At 49.4% G+C, this 22334-nt stretch overlaps 9 protein-coding genes across 9 annotated transcripts; 3 read left to right on the plus strand and 6 right to left on the minus strand.

Annotated features, from left to right (window-relative positions):
• Nucleotides 1-528: 528 nt before the first annotated feature.
• FSUBG_6431 (ARS-binding 2) lies at nucleotides 529-2536 on the minus strand (the record flags this gene model as incomplete). Its single annotated transcript, XM_036684629.1, has 2 exons — nucleotides 529-2055; nucleotides 2111-2536. The coding sequence occupies 2 exons, from the start codon at nucleotides 2534-2536 to the stop codon at nucleotides 529-531; spliced, it is 1953 nt and encodes a 650-aa protein (XP_036538000.1).
• Nucleotides 2537-3641: 1105 nt separating this feature from the next.
• FSUBG_6432 (7alpha-cephem-methoxylase P8 chain) lies at nucleotides 3642-4490 on the plus strand (the record flags this gene model as incomplete). The annotated part of the gene is made up of 1 exon (XM_036684630.1): nucleotides 3642-4490. The coding sequence occupies one exon, from the start codon at nucleotides 3642-3644 to the stop codon at nucleotides 4488-4490; it is 849 nt and encodes a 282-aa protein (XP_036538001.1).
• A 370-nt stretch (nucleotides 4491-4860) lies between these two features.
• Nucleotides 4861-6549, minus strand: FSUBG_6433 (nif-specific regulatory; the record flags this gene model as incomplete). Its single annotated transcript, XM_036684631.1, has 1 exon — nucleotides 4861-6549. The coding sequence occupies one exon, from the start codon at nucleotides 6547-6549 to the stop codon at nucleotides 4861-4863; it is 1689 nt and encodes a 562-aa protein (XP_036538002.1).
• A 681-nt stretch (nucleotides 6550-7230) lies between these two features.
• FSUBG_6434 (uncharacterized protein) lies at nucleotides 7231-8355 on the minus strand (the record flags this gene model as incomplete). The annotated part of the gene is made up of 1 exon (XM_036684632.1): nucleotides 7231-8355. The coding sequence occupies one exon, from the start codon at nucleotides 8353-8355 to the stop codon at nucleotides 7231-7233; it is 1125 nt and encodes a 374-aa protein (XP_036538003.1).
• A 267-nt stretch (nucleotides 8356-8622) lies between these two features.
• FSUBG_6435 (unspecific racemase) lies at nucleotides 8623-9519 on the plus strand (the record flags this gene model as incomplete). The annotated part of the gene is made up of 3 exons (XM_036684633.1): nucleotides 8623-8712; nucleotides 8785-8956; nucleotides 9011-9519. The coding sequence occupies 3 exons, from the start codon at nucleotides 8623-8625 to the stop codon at nucleotides 9517-9519; spliced, it is 771 nt and encodes a 256-aa protein (XP_036538004.1).
• A 392-nt stretch (nucleotides 9520-9911) lies between these two features.
• On the minus strand, nucleotides 9912-13027 carry FSUBG_6436 (ap-2 complex subunit alpha-2; the record flags this gene model as incomplete). Its single annotated transcript, XM_036684634.1, has 4 exons — nucleotides 9912-10076; nucleotides 10128-12088; nucleotides 12141-12475; nucleotides 12531-13027. 4 exons carry the CDS (start codon nucleotides 13025-13027, stop codon nucleotides 9912-9914), a joined length of 2958 nt encoding a protein of 985 aa, XP_036538005.1.
• An 850-nt stretch (nucleotides 13028-13877) lies between these two features.
• Nucleotides 13878-14973, plus strand: FSUBG_6437 (methyltransferase; the record flags this gene model as incomplete). Its single annotated transcript, XM_036684635.1, has 2 exons — nucleotides 13878-14102; nucleotides 14152-14973. The coding sequence occupies 2 exons, from the start codon at nucleotides 13878-13880 to the stop codon at nucleotides 14971-14973; spliced, it is 1047 nt and encodes a 348-aa protein (XP_036538006.1).
• Nucleotides 14974-15114: 141 nt separating this feature from the next.
• Nucleotides 15115-15852, minus strand: FSUBG_6438 (subunit of the Arp2 3 complex ARC15; the record flags this gene model as incomplete). Its single annotated transcript, XM_036684636.1, has 3 exons — nucleotides 15115-15337; nucleotides 15392-15519; nucleotides 15598-15852. 3 exons carry the CDS (start codon nucleotides 15850-15852, stop codon nucleotides 15115-15117), a joined length of 606 nt encoding a protein of 201 aa, XP_036538007.1.
• Nucleotides 15853-21196: 5344 nt separating this feature from the next.
• FSUBG_6439 (uncharacterized protein) lies at nucleotides 21197-21602 on the minus strand (the record flags this gene model as incomplete). The annotated part of the gene is made up of 2 exons (XM_036684637.1): nucleotides 21197-21459; nucleotides 21503-21602. The coding sequence occupies 2 exons, from the start codon at nucleotides 21600-21602 to the stop codon at nucleotides 21197-21199; spliced, it is 363 nt and encodes a 120-aa protein (XP_036538008.1).
• Between the last annotated feature and the right edge of the window lie 732 nt (nucleotides 21603-22334).

The following is a 22334-nucleotide window of genomic DNA, read 5'->3' on the forward strand; positions in this document are numbered from 1 at the left end:
CTCGTAAATCTGTCCAATCGTGCGATCGTAACATCAACCATCCACACCTACCAGAGAGGCCCTCACGTGCGAGAAAATACCACTGTAGTAGTACTATGCAATAGCTATGTATCGTGTAGCATGCTTACACATTCTCGGAGTCGCCGATGCGATTTCCTCGCCTTTATCTCAATTAGGATAGTGAAACCTCCGAAAGATCCGAATATTATATACCAAACAAGGCTCTCGTAAATGTTTAGTGACACCATCTTACATCTTGTGTACCCAGAATACACACAACTACGTTGTATCGAGGCTCACATTCACCGCTATTTGGAAACCAATTTCCAAGGTGACCACATATTATTCTCAATAGGTAAACAATACCCAACCAATATAAGCGACTATATACAAATATGCACCAATTCGCAGAGTATCAACCAAAAGAAGCAACACCATCCCTATATGCCCTGGACAAAGAAACAACTGAATAACTCCGCTCAACAATGCACGCCATTACAAATCTTGACAGTATTCCACAACAAAGCATCATTTCTTAGGCACACCCCTCAGAATGTCTGTCACCTTCATCCTCAGATCCATAAACGTCTTATCCTTCTTATCCAACTCTTCAAGCAGCTTCTCATACTTGGCCTGCCACTCATCCGCTGATAATTTGGATGCTGATTCCGCAGACATAGCTTCGGGACTCGGTTCTTTGGAATCCTCAAGCATCTCCACCGGAACAGCAATTTCCATCTGATACTGGCCCCTGATATGACCTAGGCCGTATATCCATTCACAAGTATACTTCATCGTACCGTCTTGCACGCCAACGCGTTTGAGTTTCGTCGTCCCGGCTAGGAGGTACCCGCCTCCTGTCATGGCAGCTAGGTTGATCAAGAACATGTCTGGTGATGCTGCCTTTCTGTACAAGTCTTCGAGAATCGAGTTGACGATCGCCATCGCTTCAGTCGTTGAGCATGTATGTGTTGGATTTCCTTCAGCATCGAGCCAATTTGCCCCGAAGAGACTGCGCATCATATAACCGATAACCTCATCCACATTGGTACGTTCTTCAAGCCTCTCGAAATACAACCTTGGAACGTCTTTTTGTTGTGACATTATATCCTCAGCTTGATGCTGTCGTGACATAGTCACTTCGTTCGTAGCTCTTGCAAAGTTCGATGATGTTCCGACGTATGTATGTGGAGGAGGAGCCTGAGTTTCACCGGGGCCGTTGATGACCACGACTGGGGGAGGAGTTGCAAGTCTAACACTGCCTGATGGTCTTTCGGGGACTTGTAAAGATATACTCGGGCGAGAAGGCCTCGGTGGAGCAGGGGTAGGATGCGGCTGTGATGTTATCGAGGGGATCGAGAAACTATTCTCTGACTGTCCACTAGCTGCCCCGGGAGCTGAGACTGGCGGAGTACAAATGGGGGCTACGAGTTCCTCAGGGGCTGTTATGGTGGTCGTGGAAGAAAACGGAGGCAGAGAAGCATCTATAGGAGTTCTGTTCATCGGTGGCCGTCCTCGTGGTTTGACACCACCGTTGGGAACTCCGGGTCTCCAGGCAGAAGACACATTCTTAGGCCCTCTCCGCTGCGTAGTAAGTCTCGGCTTGGATGGTGCAATAGCAGACTGTGGCTCAAGAGCGTCGTCCCAGAAAGACTTCCTCGAGTTCGGTGTAATAGCAGACTGCGGCCAGCGAAATAGGGGCGTCTGCTGAGAAGCATCACTCGGAGTCCATGGTGCAGCGCTTAGCCTCGTGGGATCTGCTGATAATGACATTGACATAGGACCGCTTACGGCCTCAACAGCTGATGACGGTGCGAGGTGAGATCTCTGAGCGGGAGAAGTGGCTGTGTCATCGTCGACGGGACGCTTCCTACCTCTCTTTGGCCGTATGTGTGGGAAAAGAGCCCTCAGAGCCATGTCATCCTCGATAGCCACACCATCGCGGATAGGCTGGCTCGTAGGGTTACTGTCAGTGGGGATCCTTGTCCAGTAATCATTCGGGATGTCCATCAGATACTCGAAGAAAGCCTTGACGTGCATGGAATTCATCCACTTCTAGACCAGTCTTTAGTGGGTAAACCTAGAGTTTGGGTGGCTCTACATCACATACCTTTAGTCTCACGCCATACTGTGCAACTTTCTGGGCACTCTCCTCCTTGTTAGGGTCTGGGGGCTCGACACCAAGCCTTGTAGTCAATTCTGTCCATGTCCGGATCTCGCTGTTGTAAAACTTGCGGACGAGTTCATAGATGGCGAATGTGCTGAAGGACTTGCCGCCGCTGCGAGGAGGATTACGGAACGCCTCTCTCAGACTTGTCGTGTCTGTAGAGAGCGGCACTGCCGGGTTGCAAAAGAAAACAAAGTCAACGTAAGCATCCTCTACCGTGTTCTCGGAAACGCTACGGTCCGGAAGGCCCGGGCTCGTGGTCGGAGGCGCAGCGGATCCGGCCCCCGATGCGCCGGGCTGAGGTGGAGGCTGAGTCTGGGCCGGACTCGGAGCCGGAGGAGAGTTGTTGACAGAGGCAGTTGACGGCATTTCGAGTTCATCTCTTCAAGTTTTTTGTTGGCCGTGAGTTATTTTAGCATGTCACGTCTTTTACATACTTGGCCGATTTTGCTGTTTCGTGTTTCGTCTCATGTGAGAATTGGGGGTAAACAGAGACAAGAGTAAGTGAGCCTGAAGGATGAGATTTGAGACATGAACTGGCTGGTCCAACGGGGCAACGGACGAGACGGACAAATGAGCCAAGGCTGAAGAAATCTCTTTGAGGGCAACGGTATTCCAGTTTAAGACAGTTTAAGAGTGTGATAGCCTTGCAGATACCATTTAGCGAAGAGTATTTCCACGCGTTTCAGAAATGAAAGGGGGATTCAAGTTGCAAATTAGGCCACCAAGCGATGGAGCAAAAGGGGCTAAATTTAGCAATTGGCCCAGGATGATGAGTTTCTGCTTACTGCCACTGTAGATCTATGTCCATATCTAAGTATGTACTTATCTATCTCGTATACAGTAAGACGGCCGTGCACAAATCAAGTTTCGCCGTCATCATTCACCAAGCGAAATGCTTTTCTTTCAACGTTAGCACACTCATATGTCTGGACGCCATTGTACTAGCCAATCTATCCCAACGCTAACAAACCCGTATAATTCCCGATGTACTCGCCCTAAAATTCTCATTGGTTCTCTCAACTATAGTACCTAATAAGGTTGGTAGGACAATTAACAAACAAGCTGTGTACAGTAATCAAAACCCTTTACTAATCAAATCGACTGTACGCCCTTGAGGCCATGGATGTCAATTGACCTCCAGCCAACGGTTGTGCATCTTGGAATGGCGTGCTCAAGCACATACGGCCTCATGGCCGATTATGGTTTGAGATGGTGAAGTGAGCTCGCTTTTGATTTGAAATCCATATGTTATGATGGTAACATCTCTAAGTGCAGATCAAAAGTATAAAGAGCTGAATAGGAAGCAACTTATTGCAGAGAGCATCTCCATTGATTCAACAATCAATTTAAATCATCACATTTGATATCTCTGCCATTCTCGCTATTGTGCAAACTCGCATCAGTTTCTCCGATATCCCTTCCGTCTCTGTCTTCGGTCCGTTTCATACATTTGGACGTATAAGTCTTGACGATGGCTGTCTCTTCAACTATTCCTCGTGGCGACGTCACTGCAACTTTGAACTTCTTCAATCCTCCCTCCGACAATTCAACTCCCTATAACCACGTCGATACTCCTCCCAAGGGTCTTCCTCAGCGCAACTTCACAGATAACCCTCAACCAACTGTCATACACGACATACGTGGTCATGAATCCGAGTATCATCTAGACCGTGATGCTTTCCAAGTCATCCAAGACGTTCCGCCCTCCAGCGAGATCGACTTCGTTGATGATGATTCTATCAAGGAGAACTACTACCCCGAGCTCGAACAACTTCTCCTCAACAATGTTCCTGGCTCTAACAGGGTCTTCTTCTTTGATCACACTATTCGTCGTCAAACACCCAATGCTACTCGTGCGCCCGTGACTCGTGTACACATTGATCAGACAGCTGCGGCTGTAGCCCAGCGAGTTCGCAGATACTTCCCAGAGGAGGCAGATGAGCTCCTCAAGCGTCGCTATCGTCTCATCAATGTCTGGCGGCCTCTGAATAAGAGGCCCCTTGAGTCTTTTCCTCTGGCTGTTGCATCCTCTGCTTCTGTCGAAGACGACGACGTCATCCCTGTTGAGCACCGATACCCAGATGGGTACCGCGGTTGGACTGCAGCGATTCAGCATAACCCCGAGCAGAAGTGGTACTACCTCAGTGGCATGATGGGCAGCGAGAGGCTGTTGCTGGAGTGCTTCGATAGCGAGTCTCTCAAGCCGGGATCTAGTATCAAGGGCCGTGTGCCGCATACTGCTTTTGAAGATCCCAGGACCCGAGCTGAGGCGGAAGGTCGTGAGAGTATCGAGGTGCGCGCATTGGTATTCGGCCCTTGAAGCCGCGTTGCTTGGAAGGGGAAAAGAGAGAGCATGGCATTGGAGTTTATGATATTATCATGTGTTGATCCAGTCGCAGTCAATTTGATAACAAGCATGACATTTCTAGTTCTATTCATCGAGTCTCAGTCCGCTAGAAAAAAAGTGAAAACATATCCATTGCTGATGATTCAGCCCGTTTCTTCATCCACAAGCCTTGAGTAAAACTCATCCCAGCTTGATGAGCCCATTCAACAGACCCCAAACCGTCTGCTGCTGTAGTCTTTTGGTCTTCCATGGAATCAGATGCCGCCGTAAGCCAAATCGATGCTACGCCCTTGCGCCGCGCTTGCAATACTATAAGAGGAAGTCATTTGCGCCGCGAGAATCTCTAGTTCTTACGTCCCTTGCCACGCGTACTGCTGCTACCTTGGCGGCTCATGGCAACTCCGCCGGCACTGCTCTGGCGACTCATAGGCACTGCGGCGCTGGACAGAGCTGCTACTGAAGTAGCTGCACCAGCATGTGCTGGGCTTGGCTGATCCCGAAGGCTGCTGAGAGCTGGTAGACCCAATGAATCGCGAACAAATTCTGGGTCTTCTCTAGGCGCGCTAGTAAAGGCGACATATCGTGAATGCTGGTAAGGTATTGATACAGCAGCGAGAACCCGGCGCATTCCAGTTGGGCGATCAAGGTGAGCTCCAGGCTTGTGTGCTGCGTCGTATTGCTTGAAGAAACCCATGATCGTAAGATCAGAGGTGATATCGTCATTTGACAGAGGTACAGGGAAGTTCTGGTCCGCTGTACGAGGGTAGGGCTTGAGATATTGCTGGGGGACCGGAGGAGGCATCTTGGGGGGTTCGTGGGCGTGGAGGATATCCAAGTTGTGAACTTCGAAATTGGTGATACCTTCAAGACCCAAAATCTTGTCGTCAAGTAAATTACCGCCACGAGTGCTACGGGTAGCGTGCGAGACGGAGCGCTCCATAGCTGGGGCAGAAGGCTGAGAATCGGCGTCCTGGTCGCCGTTGGCTTCACCGTTGCCGGAATCGCTGTCTTCGGGAGAGCCGCCGCCACTGACACGGTTGCGAAGAATGTACTGATGCGCAGCAAGGGCAGCAGTGTTATAATTGAGCGACAGCTCCTTATCGGTGAAAAGCTTGTCAATGCTGTAGATAGGTCCGTTCTGCTTAGCAGCAGCACGAGCCTTCTCAGACTGCCACAGAGGTGTCGTGTTGTGGTTGTCGAGGGCTCGTCGTGTCGGGGCAGGTGAGCCGTCGTCATCGCCGGCGTTTCGCTTCCGCTTCTTGTTGTCGGAATACATCTGCAGATCGTCGGCGTCCTTGCGCAGACGTGTGGCTCGCTTTCCATGGGGGCCACCAGGGCTCGCAGGATTGGTCAAGCTGAACTGATTGGGGTTGAGTAGCAAGGCATTGGAATCATTAATCTCCAAAACCTCTTTTTCGCGGTTTAACCGGTTCTTCTTGTGGGTGAGGGTATTGACCAATCGATCTCGAAGGGTGCTGGTAAGGGCTCGGTGCTCACGCTTAGCGGTCTCGACCTTGTAATCGTAAGTGTTTCTATATTCTTCTCGCCGTCGGTCATATTCATTCTGTTTTGGATAGATGGTTAGCAAGTTACTTGGCCGTGTGGCGTGGGAAGGTTTTTTTACTTTTGACTGCGCCAGCTGAAAGTCACGAATTTCTACCAAATCCTCGACTTCGTCAACGAAGTCAGAGAATCGGATGCCAGCCATGTCAAGCAGGCTTCGAGCATCTTCGGCGTTGACCGGAGGTCCTTGTGTGTTGGTATGTTCCTTCTGGAGTTCAGAGACGACCTCAAGGACTTTTGGATCGTAAGGGTCGAAGCGCTGTACGAGATTGATGTCGAACTGTATCTTCTGGAGCTGATCGCGATATGTCATGTCCCTTTCCCGATGGAACTTATCGGTCATACTAGAGAGTCTCTCTATGAGAGCCTGTCGCTTGCGATCTCTTTTGGACTGGGAGGCGGGAGCAGGAGAGCGTCGGTCGATTCGGTTGGCCATGTTTGCAAGGGCCGCTGCTTCGTTGGCGGCCATTGCAAATAGTTGCGGTTGTGTGTAAGTGGCGTCTGATATTGACAAAAAAGCTTCTGTAGGCTTCAAGAACAGAATTCAGAAGGCTGAGCTGAGAGCCGTGCTATCTTCGTGATTATGGGTTCAAGGCTGAGGTTGTAAGGGTTGGGAGAGTAAAGAGTCCATGCAACTTGGGATAGAAGAGCTGAGTGCAAGTGAACGAGATGGCCAAGACAAATAGAATCAGAGGGCGCCTACTCCACAACAAGTTGGTAAAAGTAGAATAGAGCAGGCAAACGAACAATTGCCAGCGTCAGTGCCAGTGTAATGCAACGCAATGTTAGAACAATGTGAGCAGTGGAAGTAGAGCGAGCAACCAGGGAAGTGTTTCTATTGTCTCGGCTCAAACTGGGAGAGACAGAGGCCCAGAGAGGCATGACCTCGCCGGGGCGCTTGTTAGTGGCCTCACCGCCTACTGCAAACGGCAGTGTAGGAAAATAGTGCCCCGGGCCGATCTTGTCATGCGACCCAGTCAGTGGAGTGATTGGCTGTACGGTCGTAGTGCGAGATACTGTGCTTACACGGCCAGCCACAGAGCTTAAGGTACTTAACCTTTAACAGTGACAATTGATACGTTCAGAGGAACACTGGAAACAATAGATTTTATACATAAGTAGCTTTCAGTATGAGAGTTCTATCATTGGTTCACAGACCTCCTCGAAGCTTGTGCAACTGGCTAATCAGTCCAAACCCACCCGGTGCCTTTGTGTCCTCTACCACAGTCGCTGCAGCATCTCTAGTGACACTGCCTTTCCGTGACCGTGATTCCACTTTAGTCTTCTCCTTTGTCTGCTCGATTTCCTTCATTAGATCCCGATGCTTGTCTTCAACCGTCTTGGCAAGACTCTCTATAAACTTATTTCGTCCCTTCTCCTCTGCTGTGTCCTTCCATACACGGTTAAGCTCCTTGAGTTGTTCAATTCTCTGTGCCGCTTTCTCAATGCCTTGAACAGGGTCGTCAGACTTGTTCAGTAGATCTGATATCTCGTTTCTGATGTTCTTGAGTACTTCCTTGCCTTTTTCCTCAGAGCTTTGCTGTGCTGAACCTGGTTCGGGTGCTGATACTGAGAGGAAACCGGAGCTGACCGAGATCTCTGATGGTGGAAAGACGAATTCCATGGCATCACCGAATGTCTTAATAACTGAGTCCAGGCGTTCTCGCACAAGAGTCAATGTTTGTAACTGTCTGATGAATTCAGGGTCGTCTGGATTGGCTCCATTGTTGGCAACAGCTGCAGCAGTTGTCGACGGTGCCGCACTCCGATCTTCTTTAGCAGCCGCCGCTGCGGCATTCTTTGCCTCAATGGCTTCTTGCAATCCTTCGGGAACAAACTTCTTGATGTCGTCATGAAGCGTCTCATTCATAGTCTCCTGGAGACTCAATGTCTCGCCTCGTAGTAGCTCCACCTCATAAGCCAAACGACTCCCGCTTCTCAGAATATCATCAGTAAGATGCGTAAGAGTAGTTGACAGCCGTGAAGTCTGGGCGTTAAGTTGTGAAATAAGAGTCTGAGCTTGTGTGGACAGCTCAGCGAGCGGTGCGACATCTCCGGTCCGGCCGGGTATAGGGCGCTGCTGCAGTGGAGGAAGGGTTGAGTTGAGGAAAGTTGCGGGATCAAATGTAGGGTCTAGAAAGTCTTGTAGGAATTCATCTGATGTATGTGTTGACTTTGGCTGGATAACAGCTCTTGACTTTCGTCTCGTGTGTCCTGGTCTTGTAGCTGCGCTGCTGGTAGCCCTTCGGCGGCCAGTTTTCAGATCAGTAGCCATCTCCGATAAGCCTTATATGCATAGGGTCCTCTCTAATATCTCGATTTTATGAATATTTGTCGTTATAAAAGTGGTTTAGAAGTCACAAGGGGTATGGTTTCTGACTGAGCCATGGTGGCCACTTTGGGGTCGTTGGCACTGAATGCATGACCTAACCGATGATAACCCGGGTCACCCAAAATCAATTGCCCACTTACAACAATCACCACTCTGTTAGCAACAGACTTACAAAACCTCGTTCATAACATGAGTGATTCTCAAGAAGAAATGAAGATTGATCCCTCAAGGGCTCAGGCACTTGTTTCTCAGATCAATTCTGTCAAAGAGCGTATTGCTGCCGTAGCAGACGGTCGAAATGTATGCATGACACTCACTCTCACTCTCATATTCAAACATCGATGAATATACCCTGGCTTACATCTATATCAGGTCCGACTTGTCGCTGTCTCAAAGCTCAAGCCTGCAAATGATATTCTAGCACTTCATCGGGCTCCAACTTCCCATACTCACTTTGGCGAGAACTATTCTCAAGAGTTGACTCAAAAAGCAGCTATGCTTCCGAAAACTATTCAGTGGCATTTTATCGGTGGTCTCCAGTCTAGTAAGAGGCCTGACTCATATCCAGGGAACCATGCATACTAATATGATATGTTAGGCCATTGCAAGTCCCTGGGAAAGATCCCCAATCTCTTCTGTGTCTCAAGCATAGATACTTCCAAGAAGGCCCAACTTCTCAATACTGCCCGCACAAATCTTCTTTCTTCACACCCTAATCTCGACAAGATTGGTGTCCATGTGCAAGTCAACACATCCGGAGAGGAAGCCAAGTCTGGCTGTGCCCCCGGTGAAGAGACAATCGCTCTATGCCGTGAAGTCATTGAGAAATGCCCCAGCCTCCGTTTCCTCGGTCTCATGACCATCGGGGCTATTGCTCGCAGCAAAGCCACTACCACTGAGACTGAGAATGAGGACTTTGTGACTCTCAAGGAGCAGCTAGACCTTGTGGCTAAGGAGCTGAATTTGGATAAGGATAGCCTGGAGTTGAGCATGGGTATGAGTGAGGATTTTGAAGGTGCAATTCGCCTGGGAAGTAGTGAGGTCCGTGTAGGCAGCACTATTTTCGGGCAGAGGCCAGCTAAGGCCGATGCAAAGATCAAGGAGTAAGTAGCGAATTAAGGCAAAGTCAACCTCATTCATGCCCACTTTCTTCGACTTAATGGGGCGCTCCAATGTACCAACATCTGCTCCATCGCCTTCACCGCTTGATAACATCTTTCTTTGTATCATATTCATTCAATTTACAATGAGAGATCGTGGTATGTAACAACTGCATCCTCCTTGATCAGATCACTCCGCACAGCTTTCATCGCCTTGTGCGGTAAAGAGGGACTATACAAGGAGGATAGACGCAGGCAACTTTTCAGCCAATGAACTATTGGCTTTAATTGAGCGCTTCCTCCGATTTCATGCTAGTTCCCCAACGCCCATATGCTTCTGTGGTATTATAACAACTCCTGTCCGGCGAATATATAGAAGATAAACATCATGTTCTCCCATCAAGTCACCATCACATTACGGAAAGAGTCCGAAATATGCTCCCGTGAGGGCGGCTCGAACCGATCCGGTCCCGTTGAGATTCCTGCAGCAAGGCGTTCTTGCATATACTTTAGCAAGACCGCTGGCACGGAATCATCTGTGGCACGGACAGTTAATCGAATCATCTGTTGAACAGTTAGAATATGCAACATCTGAAGCGGAATGGCTTCGCCTACCTGTTGTCCGTAGTTTGGTTCCAGTCTCATAAGACAACCAAACTTGCCTCCTTGAGATGTGTGGAGCACGCTCGCACCAACAACGTTCTTGGGGTTGGGGTCAACCATGTCCAGCACACGCCATCTGAAGCCCTCCACTGTCTTTGTAACGAAGCTCTCTGTGATTTCTCTGTCGCCCTTACCACTGACTCCGAAAATGGCCTGCGCCTCCCGTGGGGCACCACCAATCTGCTTCCATCTCTTGAAAAAGTCCTCAGCAGTCAACTCTGCCGGATCCATGAATTTGTGTATAGACACGGGAAGTTTCAGAGTGAGAGCCTGTAGTGCACCAGCCAGGTAGCTGATGCGTACAGTCGGACTCTTCTCGAAAATCTTCTTTGCTTCGAACATAACAACTTGCTGGGACTGTCCACCTTGCACAATGGTACTATCAGGGAGGTTCTTGACGTCCCAGGTAAGGTTCTCTTTTTCGTTCTCGTCCAGATCCAATGTCGTTGTGAAAGAACTGATAGTTGCTGGTGTCTTGTTCTTAAAATATGTGATCAAGCAAGCCATCTGGCCACGATATTCTGATCGAACACCGATCTGTAACTGGCCGTCTTCGTATAGAACGCCGTCTGATCTAACAAGAAGTCTGTTAAATCCTTGCTCCCATCCGGGTGACAAATGAGCCGCACTGGCCAAGTTAGGGGCCTTGAGCATCTTTGGCTCAGATGGTGTGGGTGCGTTGAGATCGAGCCCAGCCAAATCGGCAACTCCATTGCTATGACCGTTTGTACCAGTTGCAGCCTGGCCATTCGGTTTGCCGTTCAGTGGGGCGTTCGAGCTGAAAGTCCTCTTGAGTGCTCCAGTACCCATGCTAAGTTCCCGAGCGTCCGCATTGGCATCCTTTCCTCCCACCACCCAGGTCCTTCGGTCGCTCGTATTAGCATGTTTCTGGTGTAGTCTTGAGAGAAGTGCAGACTGTCGTTCAGGGAAAGGAGGCATCTCATCGCAAACTGTTCGGAGGAGGTCATCCGTTGGCATATTCACAAGGGTTAAGTATTCACAAGCTCTCTGCTGAAGCTCGGAGTCCAGGTTGTGGCTGTGAAACTCAAACACGTGAATAAGCTGAGGCTTGATTTCCGGGAACAAGTTGACATATTTGACAAAACACGAGAGAATCATGGCACGGGTACTCGAAGAGCATGCCGTCAGCTTGCCCTGAAGAGCCATAAACTGCTCAATAGGACTGCAGCGAGGCTGGTCAGCAACCAAATGACCAAACTCTCCCAAAATATAGGCGCCAATCTTGACCAGAGTCTCGTGGCAGTGGTCGCCCTTGACATATTGTAGCGCATTCTGAGCTGCGTAAACCTGTAGCTCCTCGTTGTTCGTCACAATTTGAATAACTCGCTGCCACACCTCATCGCTGACGTGGTCTCCAGCCATGGCGATAAGTCGGAGGGAGATATCAACGTACCACTGCACATCAGTAGCGTACTTTTCCGTAAGAATGGCAATCTTAAGGACCATTTCTTCTCGGATAGCAAAGTCGGCATTCTGTAGGTAGTGCAGTAGCTCACCAACGATGACTTGGGCGTTTGTGGCGTCACACATGCTGTAGAGTAAGTCCAGACCCTTGCGACGAACACTGATATCTCGATCTTTGAGCGAGCCAAGAATGATTTCCTGGTGTTGCTTGATGGGGTCCAGAGTTTCAGCGCGTGCAGCCAGATGTGTCATAGCTTCCAAGCCCAGATATCTGACGTTGGTCTCCCGGCTCTGGATAAATTTGCCCAGTCTCGTTGAAATTTGCTTCATCAGGCCATGTTCAGTGTCTAGGTGGATAATAAGGTTGATGGCTTCAAAGAGTACGGCGTTTTGAGCGTTGTTTTGTTGAACGTTCTTATTGGTCTCCATGGCTAGGTTCAGAATCTTTTGCAGGGACTCGCGGATCATTTCCCGAACATGAGTGTCCTCTGAACATTGTATCAGTAACTGCTTCCTGTGCAATTGCGCTACCACACTTACCTGCAGGTGGAAAGTATTGCAGAAGACGAAGTAACTTGATCTGCAGCCAGGGGCAGGGGACTTTGTAGTAAAGGTAATCGGTGGTATATTCGCCGTCGATAAGAATTCGCTTCAGACGAGCTGCTGCTTTGGCATACGCTCCCTTGTACTGCTCTAGATTATCTTGGGCTAGTGTCATGACCAGCGATGTGACCGACAGTGCAACGCCGAGGTCAGAGTCATCCATGAGGTGGATAATGCGCTCCGCCCATTGCGGCGATACGATATCTGGGTGCTTGCGGTATAATCGGAGGAGCGTCAGAGCGGCCTTCTTCTTGACAAACGATTTTGAAGTACTGCGTAACAGCGGTCAGTATGGTTCCTTCGCACTAAAGGGGTATGAGCGCATACGGAGAAATCAGGAGTCTATGCACCTCTCCATTCAGGGCTTCGCCCATCTCTCTACTTCCAACATTGGCGATCGCATGAAGAGCAAGACAATTGAAAAGCTCATTATGGTCGAGTAGGTCCTTGCGGATGCTGTTGACGACAAGGTGCAAAAGCTCGTGCTTTTCGTGAAGAAATAGTGTCATAGCCAGATAACCGATCTGCTTCTCCGAGTATTTGTTTGCTGAGATCAGATTCACAGCCTCGAGGTGTCCAAAATCGACATTCCAGCCCAGGATGTAAATATATAGCAACTTGCAGACATATTTCTTCTTGTGGTAACCGCTGAGACTGCCGTCCTTGAACTTCTGTCGAATATTGGCCAGCTCCTTATTGATTCGCTTTTCCTCGAGTTCACGCGCTCTCGCATTTCTGAGATCAGCAATGAACTGAACCAATCCTCGCATATTAGCATTGCTGCTACTCGAGCGGCCGAGAAAGCCTGTGCCTGAGCTCGACATTTTGGGCGGTGGTATGCAAAGGTATTCGTGCGGTCAAGTTGCTGAAGACCCCTGATTTTTAGAACGAAACGGGGGGGTTCGGCTTAGATGGATTCGTACAGTAGAAGGTGATGTCAAATATCTCCAAGACAGGGTATGGTCGTGCCTTATCGCAAGAATCGCATAGTCGGCTCGGATTGTCCAGACGGCTCACGCGCCAGACATCGATTGTATGTCGATGTGATGGGAGATTGCTCGCTGGAGGGACGAGCTAGACTGAAGATGCGGATGGAGATGCGGTGGTGGGCGGTGCTCTGTTGGTGCGGCCTAATGGTTTAGTTAGGAGTTGCGGAAGAGGCCCGTGGGCTAGGGAACGGATGAGTCGGGGGATGACAAGGGCTACGACAGGCGAGAGGGGATTGTATTGTAAGCGTGTCGCTGATGAGAGAGCACTAGAGAGTCCCTGCAATGAACGACACAGAAGGGCTCAAGAAGAAAAGGAATATATGTTTATTAACAGCAAAATTGGCGGAAGAGGAGGTGAGAAGCGTGTTCATCTGTCATCCCATACCCAGGCCAGTAACTTCTAGCCTCCTGCCTCCTGCCTCCTGCCTCCTGCCTCCTACGGGTGCAATAACGGCCAGAAAGGGTTTAACCGCTCATGGTTACGCATGGTCCGTGCTTCGTTCACTTTAACACTGCAGCCAGTAGAGTGCTTCCATAGAGCTATCAAATTCATCATGACTTCAATTGCATCAATACTCGAGGGTTATCGTTATACATAAACAAACTTCACATTCTTTTTCAAGCTCAAGGACAGCTTGATTCTATATAGTTCGCCATGTCATCCTGCACGGTTTCACGATTGACAATGCGCTGTAGTCTACGGAGTTTGTCACAGCCAGCCAGTCTCTATCATCACATCTCAAATCAACGATTTTATGCTGTTCAAGCTGCTGGAGCACCTCGTTTCCAGGTTTTCAATCGCCACACAAAATGGTTACAAAAGGAGCGAGCTGGTGTCAACTCTGAACAAAGCCGGGAAGCTGATTACCTCAAGGATGAGGTTGCGATTCGAGTATCAGAAAGACTTCTAGTAAGTACCTGTCTTCTTGAAGCAACACTCGCTTCTCACATACCAATAGGACATCAAACGCAGATTTCCTCGAGTGTTGGATCTCGGCGCAAATTCATGCAACATCGCACGAGCTTTGGTCCAGGAGAATCCTGATCCTGACCCTAACACACCTGAGTCACCACCACTGGCAACTCGTATTGACGAATTGGTTGCTGCTGATTCATCTCATTCACTGCTTCACCGTGATGCTGATCATGAGTTCAACAATAAGCTTAAAATCACACGGACAGTTGTGGATGACGAAGAAACGATCCCTTTCGAGCCCGCTTCTTTTGACCTAGTGATGAGCTCATTGAGTCTCCATTGGATCAACGATCTACCCGGTATTCTCACTCAGATCAACAATGTCCTCAAACCTGACTCTCCTTTCATCGGCGCTATGCTTGGTGGGGACACACTATTCGAGTTGAGAACCTCACTACAGCTGGCAGAGACAGAAAGACGAGGTGGCATGTCTCCTCGTGTCTCTCCTTTGGCTGATGTCAAGGATATAGGCGGTCTGCTTCAGAAAGCTGGCTTCAAGATGTTGACTGTTGATATCGATGATATCATCGTTGATTATCCTGACACGTTTGCTTTGATGCAGGACCTTCAGGCCATGGGCGAGGGCAATGCTGTCCTCGGAAGGGAGATGGGTGCTATTTCCCGTGATGTTCTCCTCGCTGGCGATGCCATCTATAAGGAACTTCACGGTAACCCAGATGGATCTATTCCCGCAACTTTCAGAATCATATATATGATCGGATGGCGCGAAGGTGAAAACCAGCCACAACCTCTTACCAGAGGAAGCGGTGACATAAACTTGAAGGATGTCTTGGAGCAAAAATAGAGGGCAGATGATTTGAATAATGTAAATAATGTAACATCAGAGTTGCGTTCCGCGGACGGAGGTTCACTCTGCAGGTTATGAACTGGATCCATGATTCTATGTATTCTTGACCGCTCATCATCGTGAACACGTCTATGGGTCCTAAACCTTTCGCCAGTCGGTCATTGTTCGGCCGATGCACCCCAGACCAGCGACCTCAACGACCTTCTCGTGCCAGCTCAGGAGCACACTCATAGCTGCAGTGGCGGGCTCATTCGAGCCAGGTCGCCCGCCGATCTGGCTGAAACCTCCCGTCGATTGAGGTGTAACCTTGTTTGGTGATCGCGAAGCTGTTCCAGGGTGAACCGTAGCCATTCCTTTGTAGCTATCACATCGTTAGTTTTGCGCACTTATCTACCCGTTCCATCATCAAACGTACATATACTTCATCAGGACATCCAGGCACTCAGAGCCGCCCTCAGATCCATAGATGCTCTTCAGTAAGGGGGACATGTCGCTTGCCTTAATCGACTGGAGGACCTCAATGATAGTGTGCAGATGAGCGTCCTAAGAAGAAACCTCATGTTAGATTCCACGTGCGCAGGCCAATGTACGCTGCCTCATCTCAACTCTCTGCTGGCATACCTTGGCTGCATCCGTTCCGTTGTATACTGGGGTCTCCAAGCTGCCCCTCAAAGCTCCCTCAGCATCACCGCCTCTCAAAAGCTGCCTGATCTGCCCAGAAAGTTGGCGCACTTCCGCCTCATCGATCTCGGGCTGTGGGGGATGCAGAGTCGAGGTGTCGAAGTTGACGCTGGAGTCTTCGTTTAGGGCGTCGATGTTGATGGTGCGCCATGAGTCACCGAGCGTCGCGCTCGTATGCTGCTGTATAATTGACATCCTGTTATTCGGTATTGTCAATTGGTGTCGGTGATTTTGCGTGTGACTCAAGGTACTGGGAGTATTCCTGTATGGACTGGAAGCTCGATCGGTGTCGGCTTGGGTGGACGTTCAAGCTGCGTCAGCGATAGCGGGGTGGAGGTGAGGCTGGAGTTGTGGCTTGTGGAATAGTAACTTGCCTGATTTGGAGCCCGTCGGGGAGTGATAGGAGCGGACCTGAGTTTCAGTGGTGCGGCCGTGTTACAGCGGTCTACCTTAGTAGGTACCGGTATGGAGGACCAGTGGACTTTCTCTGTCCCCCAAACGGCTCAATGAGGTAAGGTATTGTACTATTTACAAAACTCTCCGTCAACACCGATGTCTTCGTTTTCACACTTATGCAACACTCTTTGTATCATCGCTATGTAGTGGCGGGCAATTATCCGATAATCGCGTTCTTGTAAAAGGCCTAATGATTGCACATCAGGGCGTCCATATTTTGAGGTAGCTTGTTATACCTACGCGCAACTATCTTATCAAGTCCAGATAAACGCAACCTTTCGAACCATGCAATAGACCAGAATAAACAGGACGTATACACCCAAAACAGATAGCTGAGTTCTATATGGAAGACTCCAAAGTTCAAATGAACCAAATTGATGGCACGGGGAGTAAACCATTATCAAAAACGGTTAATCTCTAAACACGTTTAAATTCAAGCTACCCTAAACAGCGAGTTTAGACGCTGCCTTCCTTTCTATCACTAAGGTACCTGCTCCCTAGAGATGAAAACCAAGTACACCTTCCCACCACACTGCAGACAAATGTTGACAATGTAAGGTATGACAAACGTCCTGTTACTAAGGCACTGCATGTCATCCTCTTTCAGATGAAGTAAAAAAGGCTACTATTTGCAATAGTTGGCTCTACGTTACCTGAGCTACAACGAACACTTACCCGGTATACCATCGTTTGATTGAGCGGCTGAAATAACCGCCTGACAGCGGTTCTGGAGACGTCGCGCCGCGTAAGATGCTTCCCCGGATTGAGAAGTCGCCATGATAGAGTGTTAGGGGTCAGCCTGTTCGAGTCAGATTATTGAGGCTCTGGCTCTTTGCAATCAACGACAAGACTATTACGACTCATGGATGAAATGAGGCACCTGATCAGGGACCCTTTTAGACCTGTACCCAAGAGCTGGTGCGGTTGGGCACGGCAGTTACTATCTTGATAAAGATCAACATTGGAGAGCGCGGCGGGCGGAAGGCGATGGATCTTGGCATCCATCCCATCAGAAGCTTGACTCGTGGCTTGCTTGGTCTATCGTTCGGGGAGCATACCCGGCACGAACGACACACACACCACAACGAACGATCCTCGTTGGCTTCATAGATCGGTCTTCCAGAAGCTTGCCTACCTTGTCTAGTCAAGAGAGGCCTCTCTTATGTCTCCACACAAACAGTCCAGGAACTATGAACGTTTGGGACGAAAAATTTGAAATTACCTGGCGGATCCGGCACGGACGCACTACAATTGCGGAAGCGGTTCCCCGGTGACACGAATACTGCCATCTCAACGAACACGATTCAATGTAGCAGAGAGGTCTGAACTGGCAACAGAGAAGTTGAAAATGGACAGTCACCAAGGCGGGCCACATCGGCAGAGTGTTGGTGCATATTTGGGTAGCACTACGGATAGGTACTCAGCGTTGGTGTGGAAGGGTTGGTTGATCAAAGAAGTGACACCCACAGCTTTACCCTGAAAACCTCTGCCACATATGACATTCAGCGCAGGCTCCTGTTGGGGTGTCTTCCCAAGCAAGAGTCCAATTCTGATCTGCAACACTGTTCGCTGAGGCTTCTGGAAGGCAAGAAGCGATCCTCCAGTTTAGCGTGGTCTTCAAAGCGAAAATCCTTTGAATCCGATAGGTGGACTTTGTTACACATATTGCGGCCACGAAGGGTCCTAATCTCCTCTTCGTCCCCGGCGGGTACGTACTGGGTATCAGCAACAGCAACAAGCTGAGCCGCTGAGATACTGGTGACATTCCCCCCTTAGCTAGCTGCAATAGTTTGGTACCAAATGTCACTGGCTTGGACATGGCAGCCCGATCTACAAGCAGCTGCTGTGCTCGACAAGGCCAGTTGCGATAGTGTGATGGGATGAATCGATAGCACCATTCCTTGTGGCATCGAGTTGGTCTGAGCATACGATTACGGCTTCATCGTGAGCCACGATAGTCATGTTCATACATGTGTGGTGGTCTCGCCTCATCATCATTTGTACAAAGTGGTACATATGGCAAACAAGCTCCTGAGCCAGGGTTGCTTTAACGAATCTGGGGCGGATAAAAAAAAGGACCGGAAACTGGGCTCATCTCAAACCAGGCGGGTTGCCTACGTCGCATGATATTTGTTCGCTCCAAAGATATCTAAGAGGAAGGCATCGAGAGGCCACACGGTGAGTGGAGGGCTTTGCCAGTGTTGGTCAGAATCCTTTCAGCTGACATTTGCAGGCCGGAATTGTCACATGATATGCAAAAGCACCTCAAATTCATGCAGTATACCTTGTCCGGCTTGGGAGTACCTACCCAAACCGATCGACTGGGACAATCTGATATTGGGAAAGGCCATCATCCTTGGTGATGCGCCATAGGGATGCTTAGCAGAACGGAGTAAACGACCCCTGTTTCAAATGTCAATGGCGTTTGGAATTTGGCTAATGCAGGAACATCGAAGTTCTGGGGCTTCTATGCGGCGCTACCGCAATGCGCAAACCGCCACAACGTGTAGCTGGTCACGCTAACTCGGATGTGTGCAGCGATACCCCTGAACTTGCAGCACGGGAGTTGGCAGTTCATCCCAATCCACCAACCTCTCCACAGGAGGACGCTTACAAAATTGCCCGGTCAGGTGGACCTAGGTTACAAAAGAGTCCACTGATGGGAGATATTGCAAGAAATCACACGCCTTAAGTCGCCGCATGTCGCCGTTGACACCGTGGGAAAGAATAGTGCATAGCTTTGTGCTGTGGAGTTCCGTTGGTTGACAGGCTTCTGGAAGCTTTCTACAAAGCCCCATCGGCCCACTTTGACTTCAAACAAATCGCCGCAAGAATTATAGGTGTGACATTCCAGAAGTTCATCGCAGGTGTCTAAAGCAAGTTCCCCGACATTGAGCTGCAACAAAACCCACGACACGCTTCGCAATACTCGTGATTACTTTCTTGCGGCTGTAAAAACCGAAACCTTCATCGTTAGTTGTTGATAAAGAGCCTGGCGATTCTTTACACGGCTTCTCGGCGAATTGCGGTGATATGGCATACAACATCGACCTGCCAATCTAAGAGACGTTGACCCATTGTTAGGCGAGCCCGGCAATACTTCCGTTGTATTAAGTACAGCACGCATGGATAGGGCTTCTCGTGACACATGGGTTTCCTAAAGATGGATTCAAGCACTTTACGACGTCTCATTTGGCAACAGCTGAATGTGAAACAGTTTTATTACCTTTGTGCTCAATTTTTTCTTGATAATTTCGCAAACGAACACAAGACTGGGATTCCCAGAGGCAAACAAGAGATACTGTCATGGTTACTCACCAGAGCGTCTCTAATCCATACCTTATGTGTGTACCACCACTGTGCAACGTTCACTGTTGCCACAGATAGCCCAAGGCTCAACCAAGATACTGGTCAGCTGAGATGCCCCAGCGGTTCCGTGTCCTTGGGATTGGCATCCGATATCATAGCGGGGCGGCATGATTTTGAGCTTGAGAAGCGGCAGTGCCCTTGGGCTGAGGAACTTCCATCTTACAGGACAATAAACTGTTCTGGCTCAAGGAGGCTACTCTAACGACAACCGTTCCCGTTTTTGTTTGTTTCTGAACTACTATGCGCTTTCCGCACGTAAGCAAGAAACCTGCGAGAGCTTGGGTACCCAAGACGACCACATACTAAACTAGGAACATAGCCTTAATGACAATTTGTCCTCTGGTAACTAAACTCAAGCTCGGTAGCCGGCCGGTATGGAAACTCACCCTTTCGGAACCACATGGCTACGACTAAGCCCATCAATCAATCGTCAGTCGCTAATTCTGGATCACGCATGGTTCGAGATCAGGTCTCCCTGTCATATACTCTGTAGGTAAGGACCACTTCATTTTGCCAAATGACAGCTGTCACAAGAATCATTGCCAATACACGGAAACAAACGAGAAGGGTGGGAAGGCCTCAGTGTAGTTTCACATGCAGTGATGGGATTCACTCATAACATGCGTGGGCTATTTATAGCTCTGGATTCTATGTCATAGGACTTGAGATTCTTCGAAAAGCAGGCAGTGATCAGAGAGCCAGCTGAGCCGCCCCTAGTACAATCTGACAAGATATTTATCAATACGCATCGACGATACTTTAGCTCTCATGAGGAGTTTGCGATACTGAGATCCAGTTATCTACTCCTTCATGAAATGACTTCTGAGTCGAAGAATTAAGCGCTCCTAAAGATGTCATTGGTCTCATTGACGCATTATGTTGCTGCGTTCTGATATTGCTTTAATATGCCGCAACAGGATGAGACACTGAGCGTGTGAGATATGAAGACCTTCTTGTTCAAAGGGCCATCAACTTCTATCGGAGGCGCTTCTATAAGCACCAGAAGCCTACAAAAGATTACAGAAGTCAAGAAATAGGGTGTCCGATGCAACTGGTGTCATGTCTACAACAATTTACTCCCGTAGCCCCTACGACGCAGAGTCTAACTGTCTCAGAAGGAAAGCAGGGACAAGAAACAAGTCAAACATCAGGTTGCAACAGGAAATCAAACAGGCAGGATGGCAATTGCTGGAACAATCAAGCCGGGGTCTGGAGCTACGACGAAAGGGTACTGGGGGAACCGAGAGAATGGAGGACCCTGGCCATGTCATGGAAGAGGAGGCCGATTCGACAACTTCGTTCCTGACTAGAAGAGGTACCCCATGATTTAGCAAGACTGTAATACACAGTGCAGAAACACGGCCCGGAGTACCGTTTTGACGCTGAGCTTGACGCCAGTCGCATCTCCTCCCAATTACCACCGTCGTGGATTGTCCTTACAGCCAAGGGCATAGCATTGGGGCCAGTTTCGGATCCACTACGGGGCGCCGGGAAACCATCGATGCCTTGAAGGGCTTACCCGTCCACTTCAGCGTGCGCGTGGCTACCTGCCTTGCCTAGCAAAAGACGTTGGATGAAAATGGTTTACTGGGAGCTATACATAAAGCAACAAACATGGGTTACAGACACCCAATTTTTTGTGCCCTAGGTTCGAAGCGGACTCTAACGGGCTGTCAACATCACGACCAACAAGCTAACGCTCTAACGTGCCCAGTTACAGAAGGAGAGCACTGTTTACTGCAAGATGGATGTGGGTGCCTGCCAAGGGATGGACAAGAGGATCTGGGGGTGTGGTGAGCGCATTGTAGTTGGGGTGTGAGAAAACGGTCTGAGAGGTCATGGCTAAGTTGCGACGCTTTTCCAACCACCCGGAGACATTGCGCGCCTTGCAGCAAAAGGCAGATCCCAGCGGCTTCCGACCCCCTGCGACCCGGTGGCCTGGGTGTCCTAGAGAGGCGAGAATGAGAGTCAATGTCGCTGTCAAGTGAATGTACACTGCAAGGTACAGAGGGTGCCGTACATGAAATATGCATGCCCAATACATGGGTGAGTGCTGGTCGGATCAGCGCTTCTTGGGGAGCAAGGCCCTGGATGCCGAAAGGACTACTGGTAGAACCCATGCTGATAGCAAGCGAGAGAAGGTTGAGAGAAGCGCGCCCTGAGTTTTGGAAGCCCGAGCTCTCTCTTTGACCCTAATCAGCCATGGACGGATCCCTCGAGACATGCACAGGCCCTGGACGCAGAGCCATGAAACATGGTCCAGCCAGGTATCGCTCTGTTCCCTCCTTTTTTTGCTTTGGAACGATGGGGACGTGGCTCATGGCTTTTTGTCACCCCCTTCTGGTACGCCCCCCTGGCCCCCTGGAGCGTGGGCCACTAGGGAAATTTCACAGCAATTTTTGATGAGGTTCATTCTCAGGTAATAATGATTGATTTGACTGACTGACTGACTGACTGACTGACTGAACGGCACATTGAGGACACCCCTTGCCTGGTCTGGCTTTACGCTGCAAGCCTCACCTTGTCATAGATGAGTATTGAGATTTTCCCTATTGCTTCTTCCTCCGACGGGTGTGCTCCGTACAAAAGCATCTTGCTTCGCACTTGGTTCCTCCATTCAGAACTTCACTTCACGTCTCCCTTTGGAACAAACTCCCTTTTAAGTCCTCTCAGCCGCCCACTTCGTCAGCTCAAGACTTGTGTCCTCCTGCTCGATCATCTTCTACATCTCTGAGAGTGAATCACTTACACATACACACACGCTTATAACTCACAATTAAGCGAACGATATCGACGACTTTGACGACTAGTTATAAAACTAGCCTAACTTGACAACTGGACACTCACTCAAT

Source organism: Fusarium subglutinans, assembly GCF_013396075.1.
Source record: "Fusarium subglutinans strain NRRL 66333 chromosome Unknown NRRL66333_c0000067, whole genome shotgun sequence".
NCBI classification, from domain to species: Eukaryota; Fungi; Ascomycota; class Sordariomycetes; order Hypocreales; family Nectriaceae; genus Fusarium; species Fusarium subglutinans.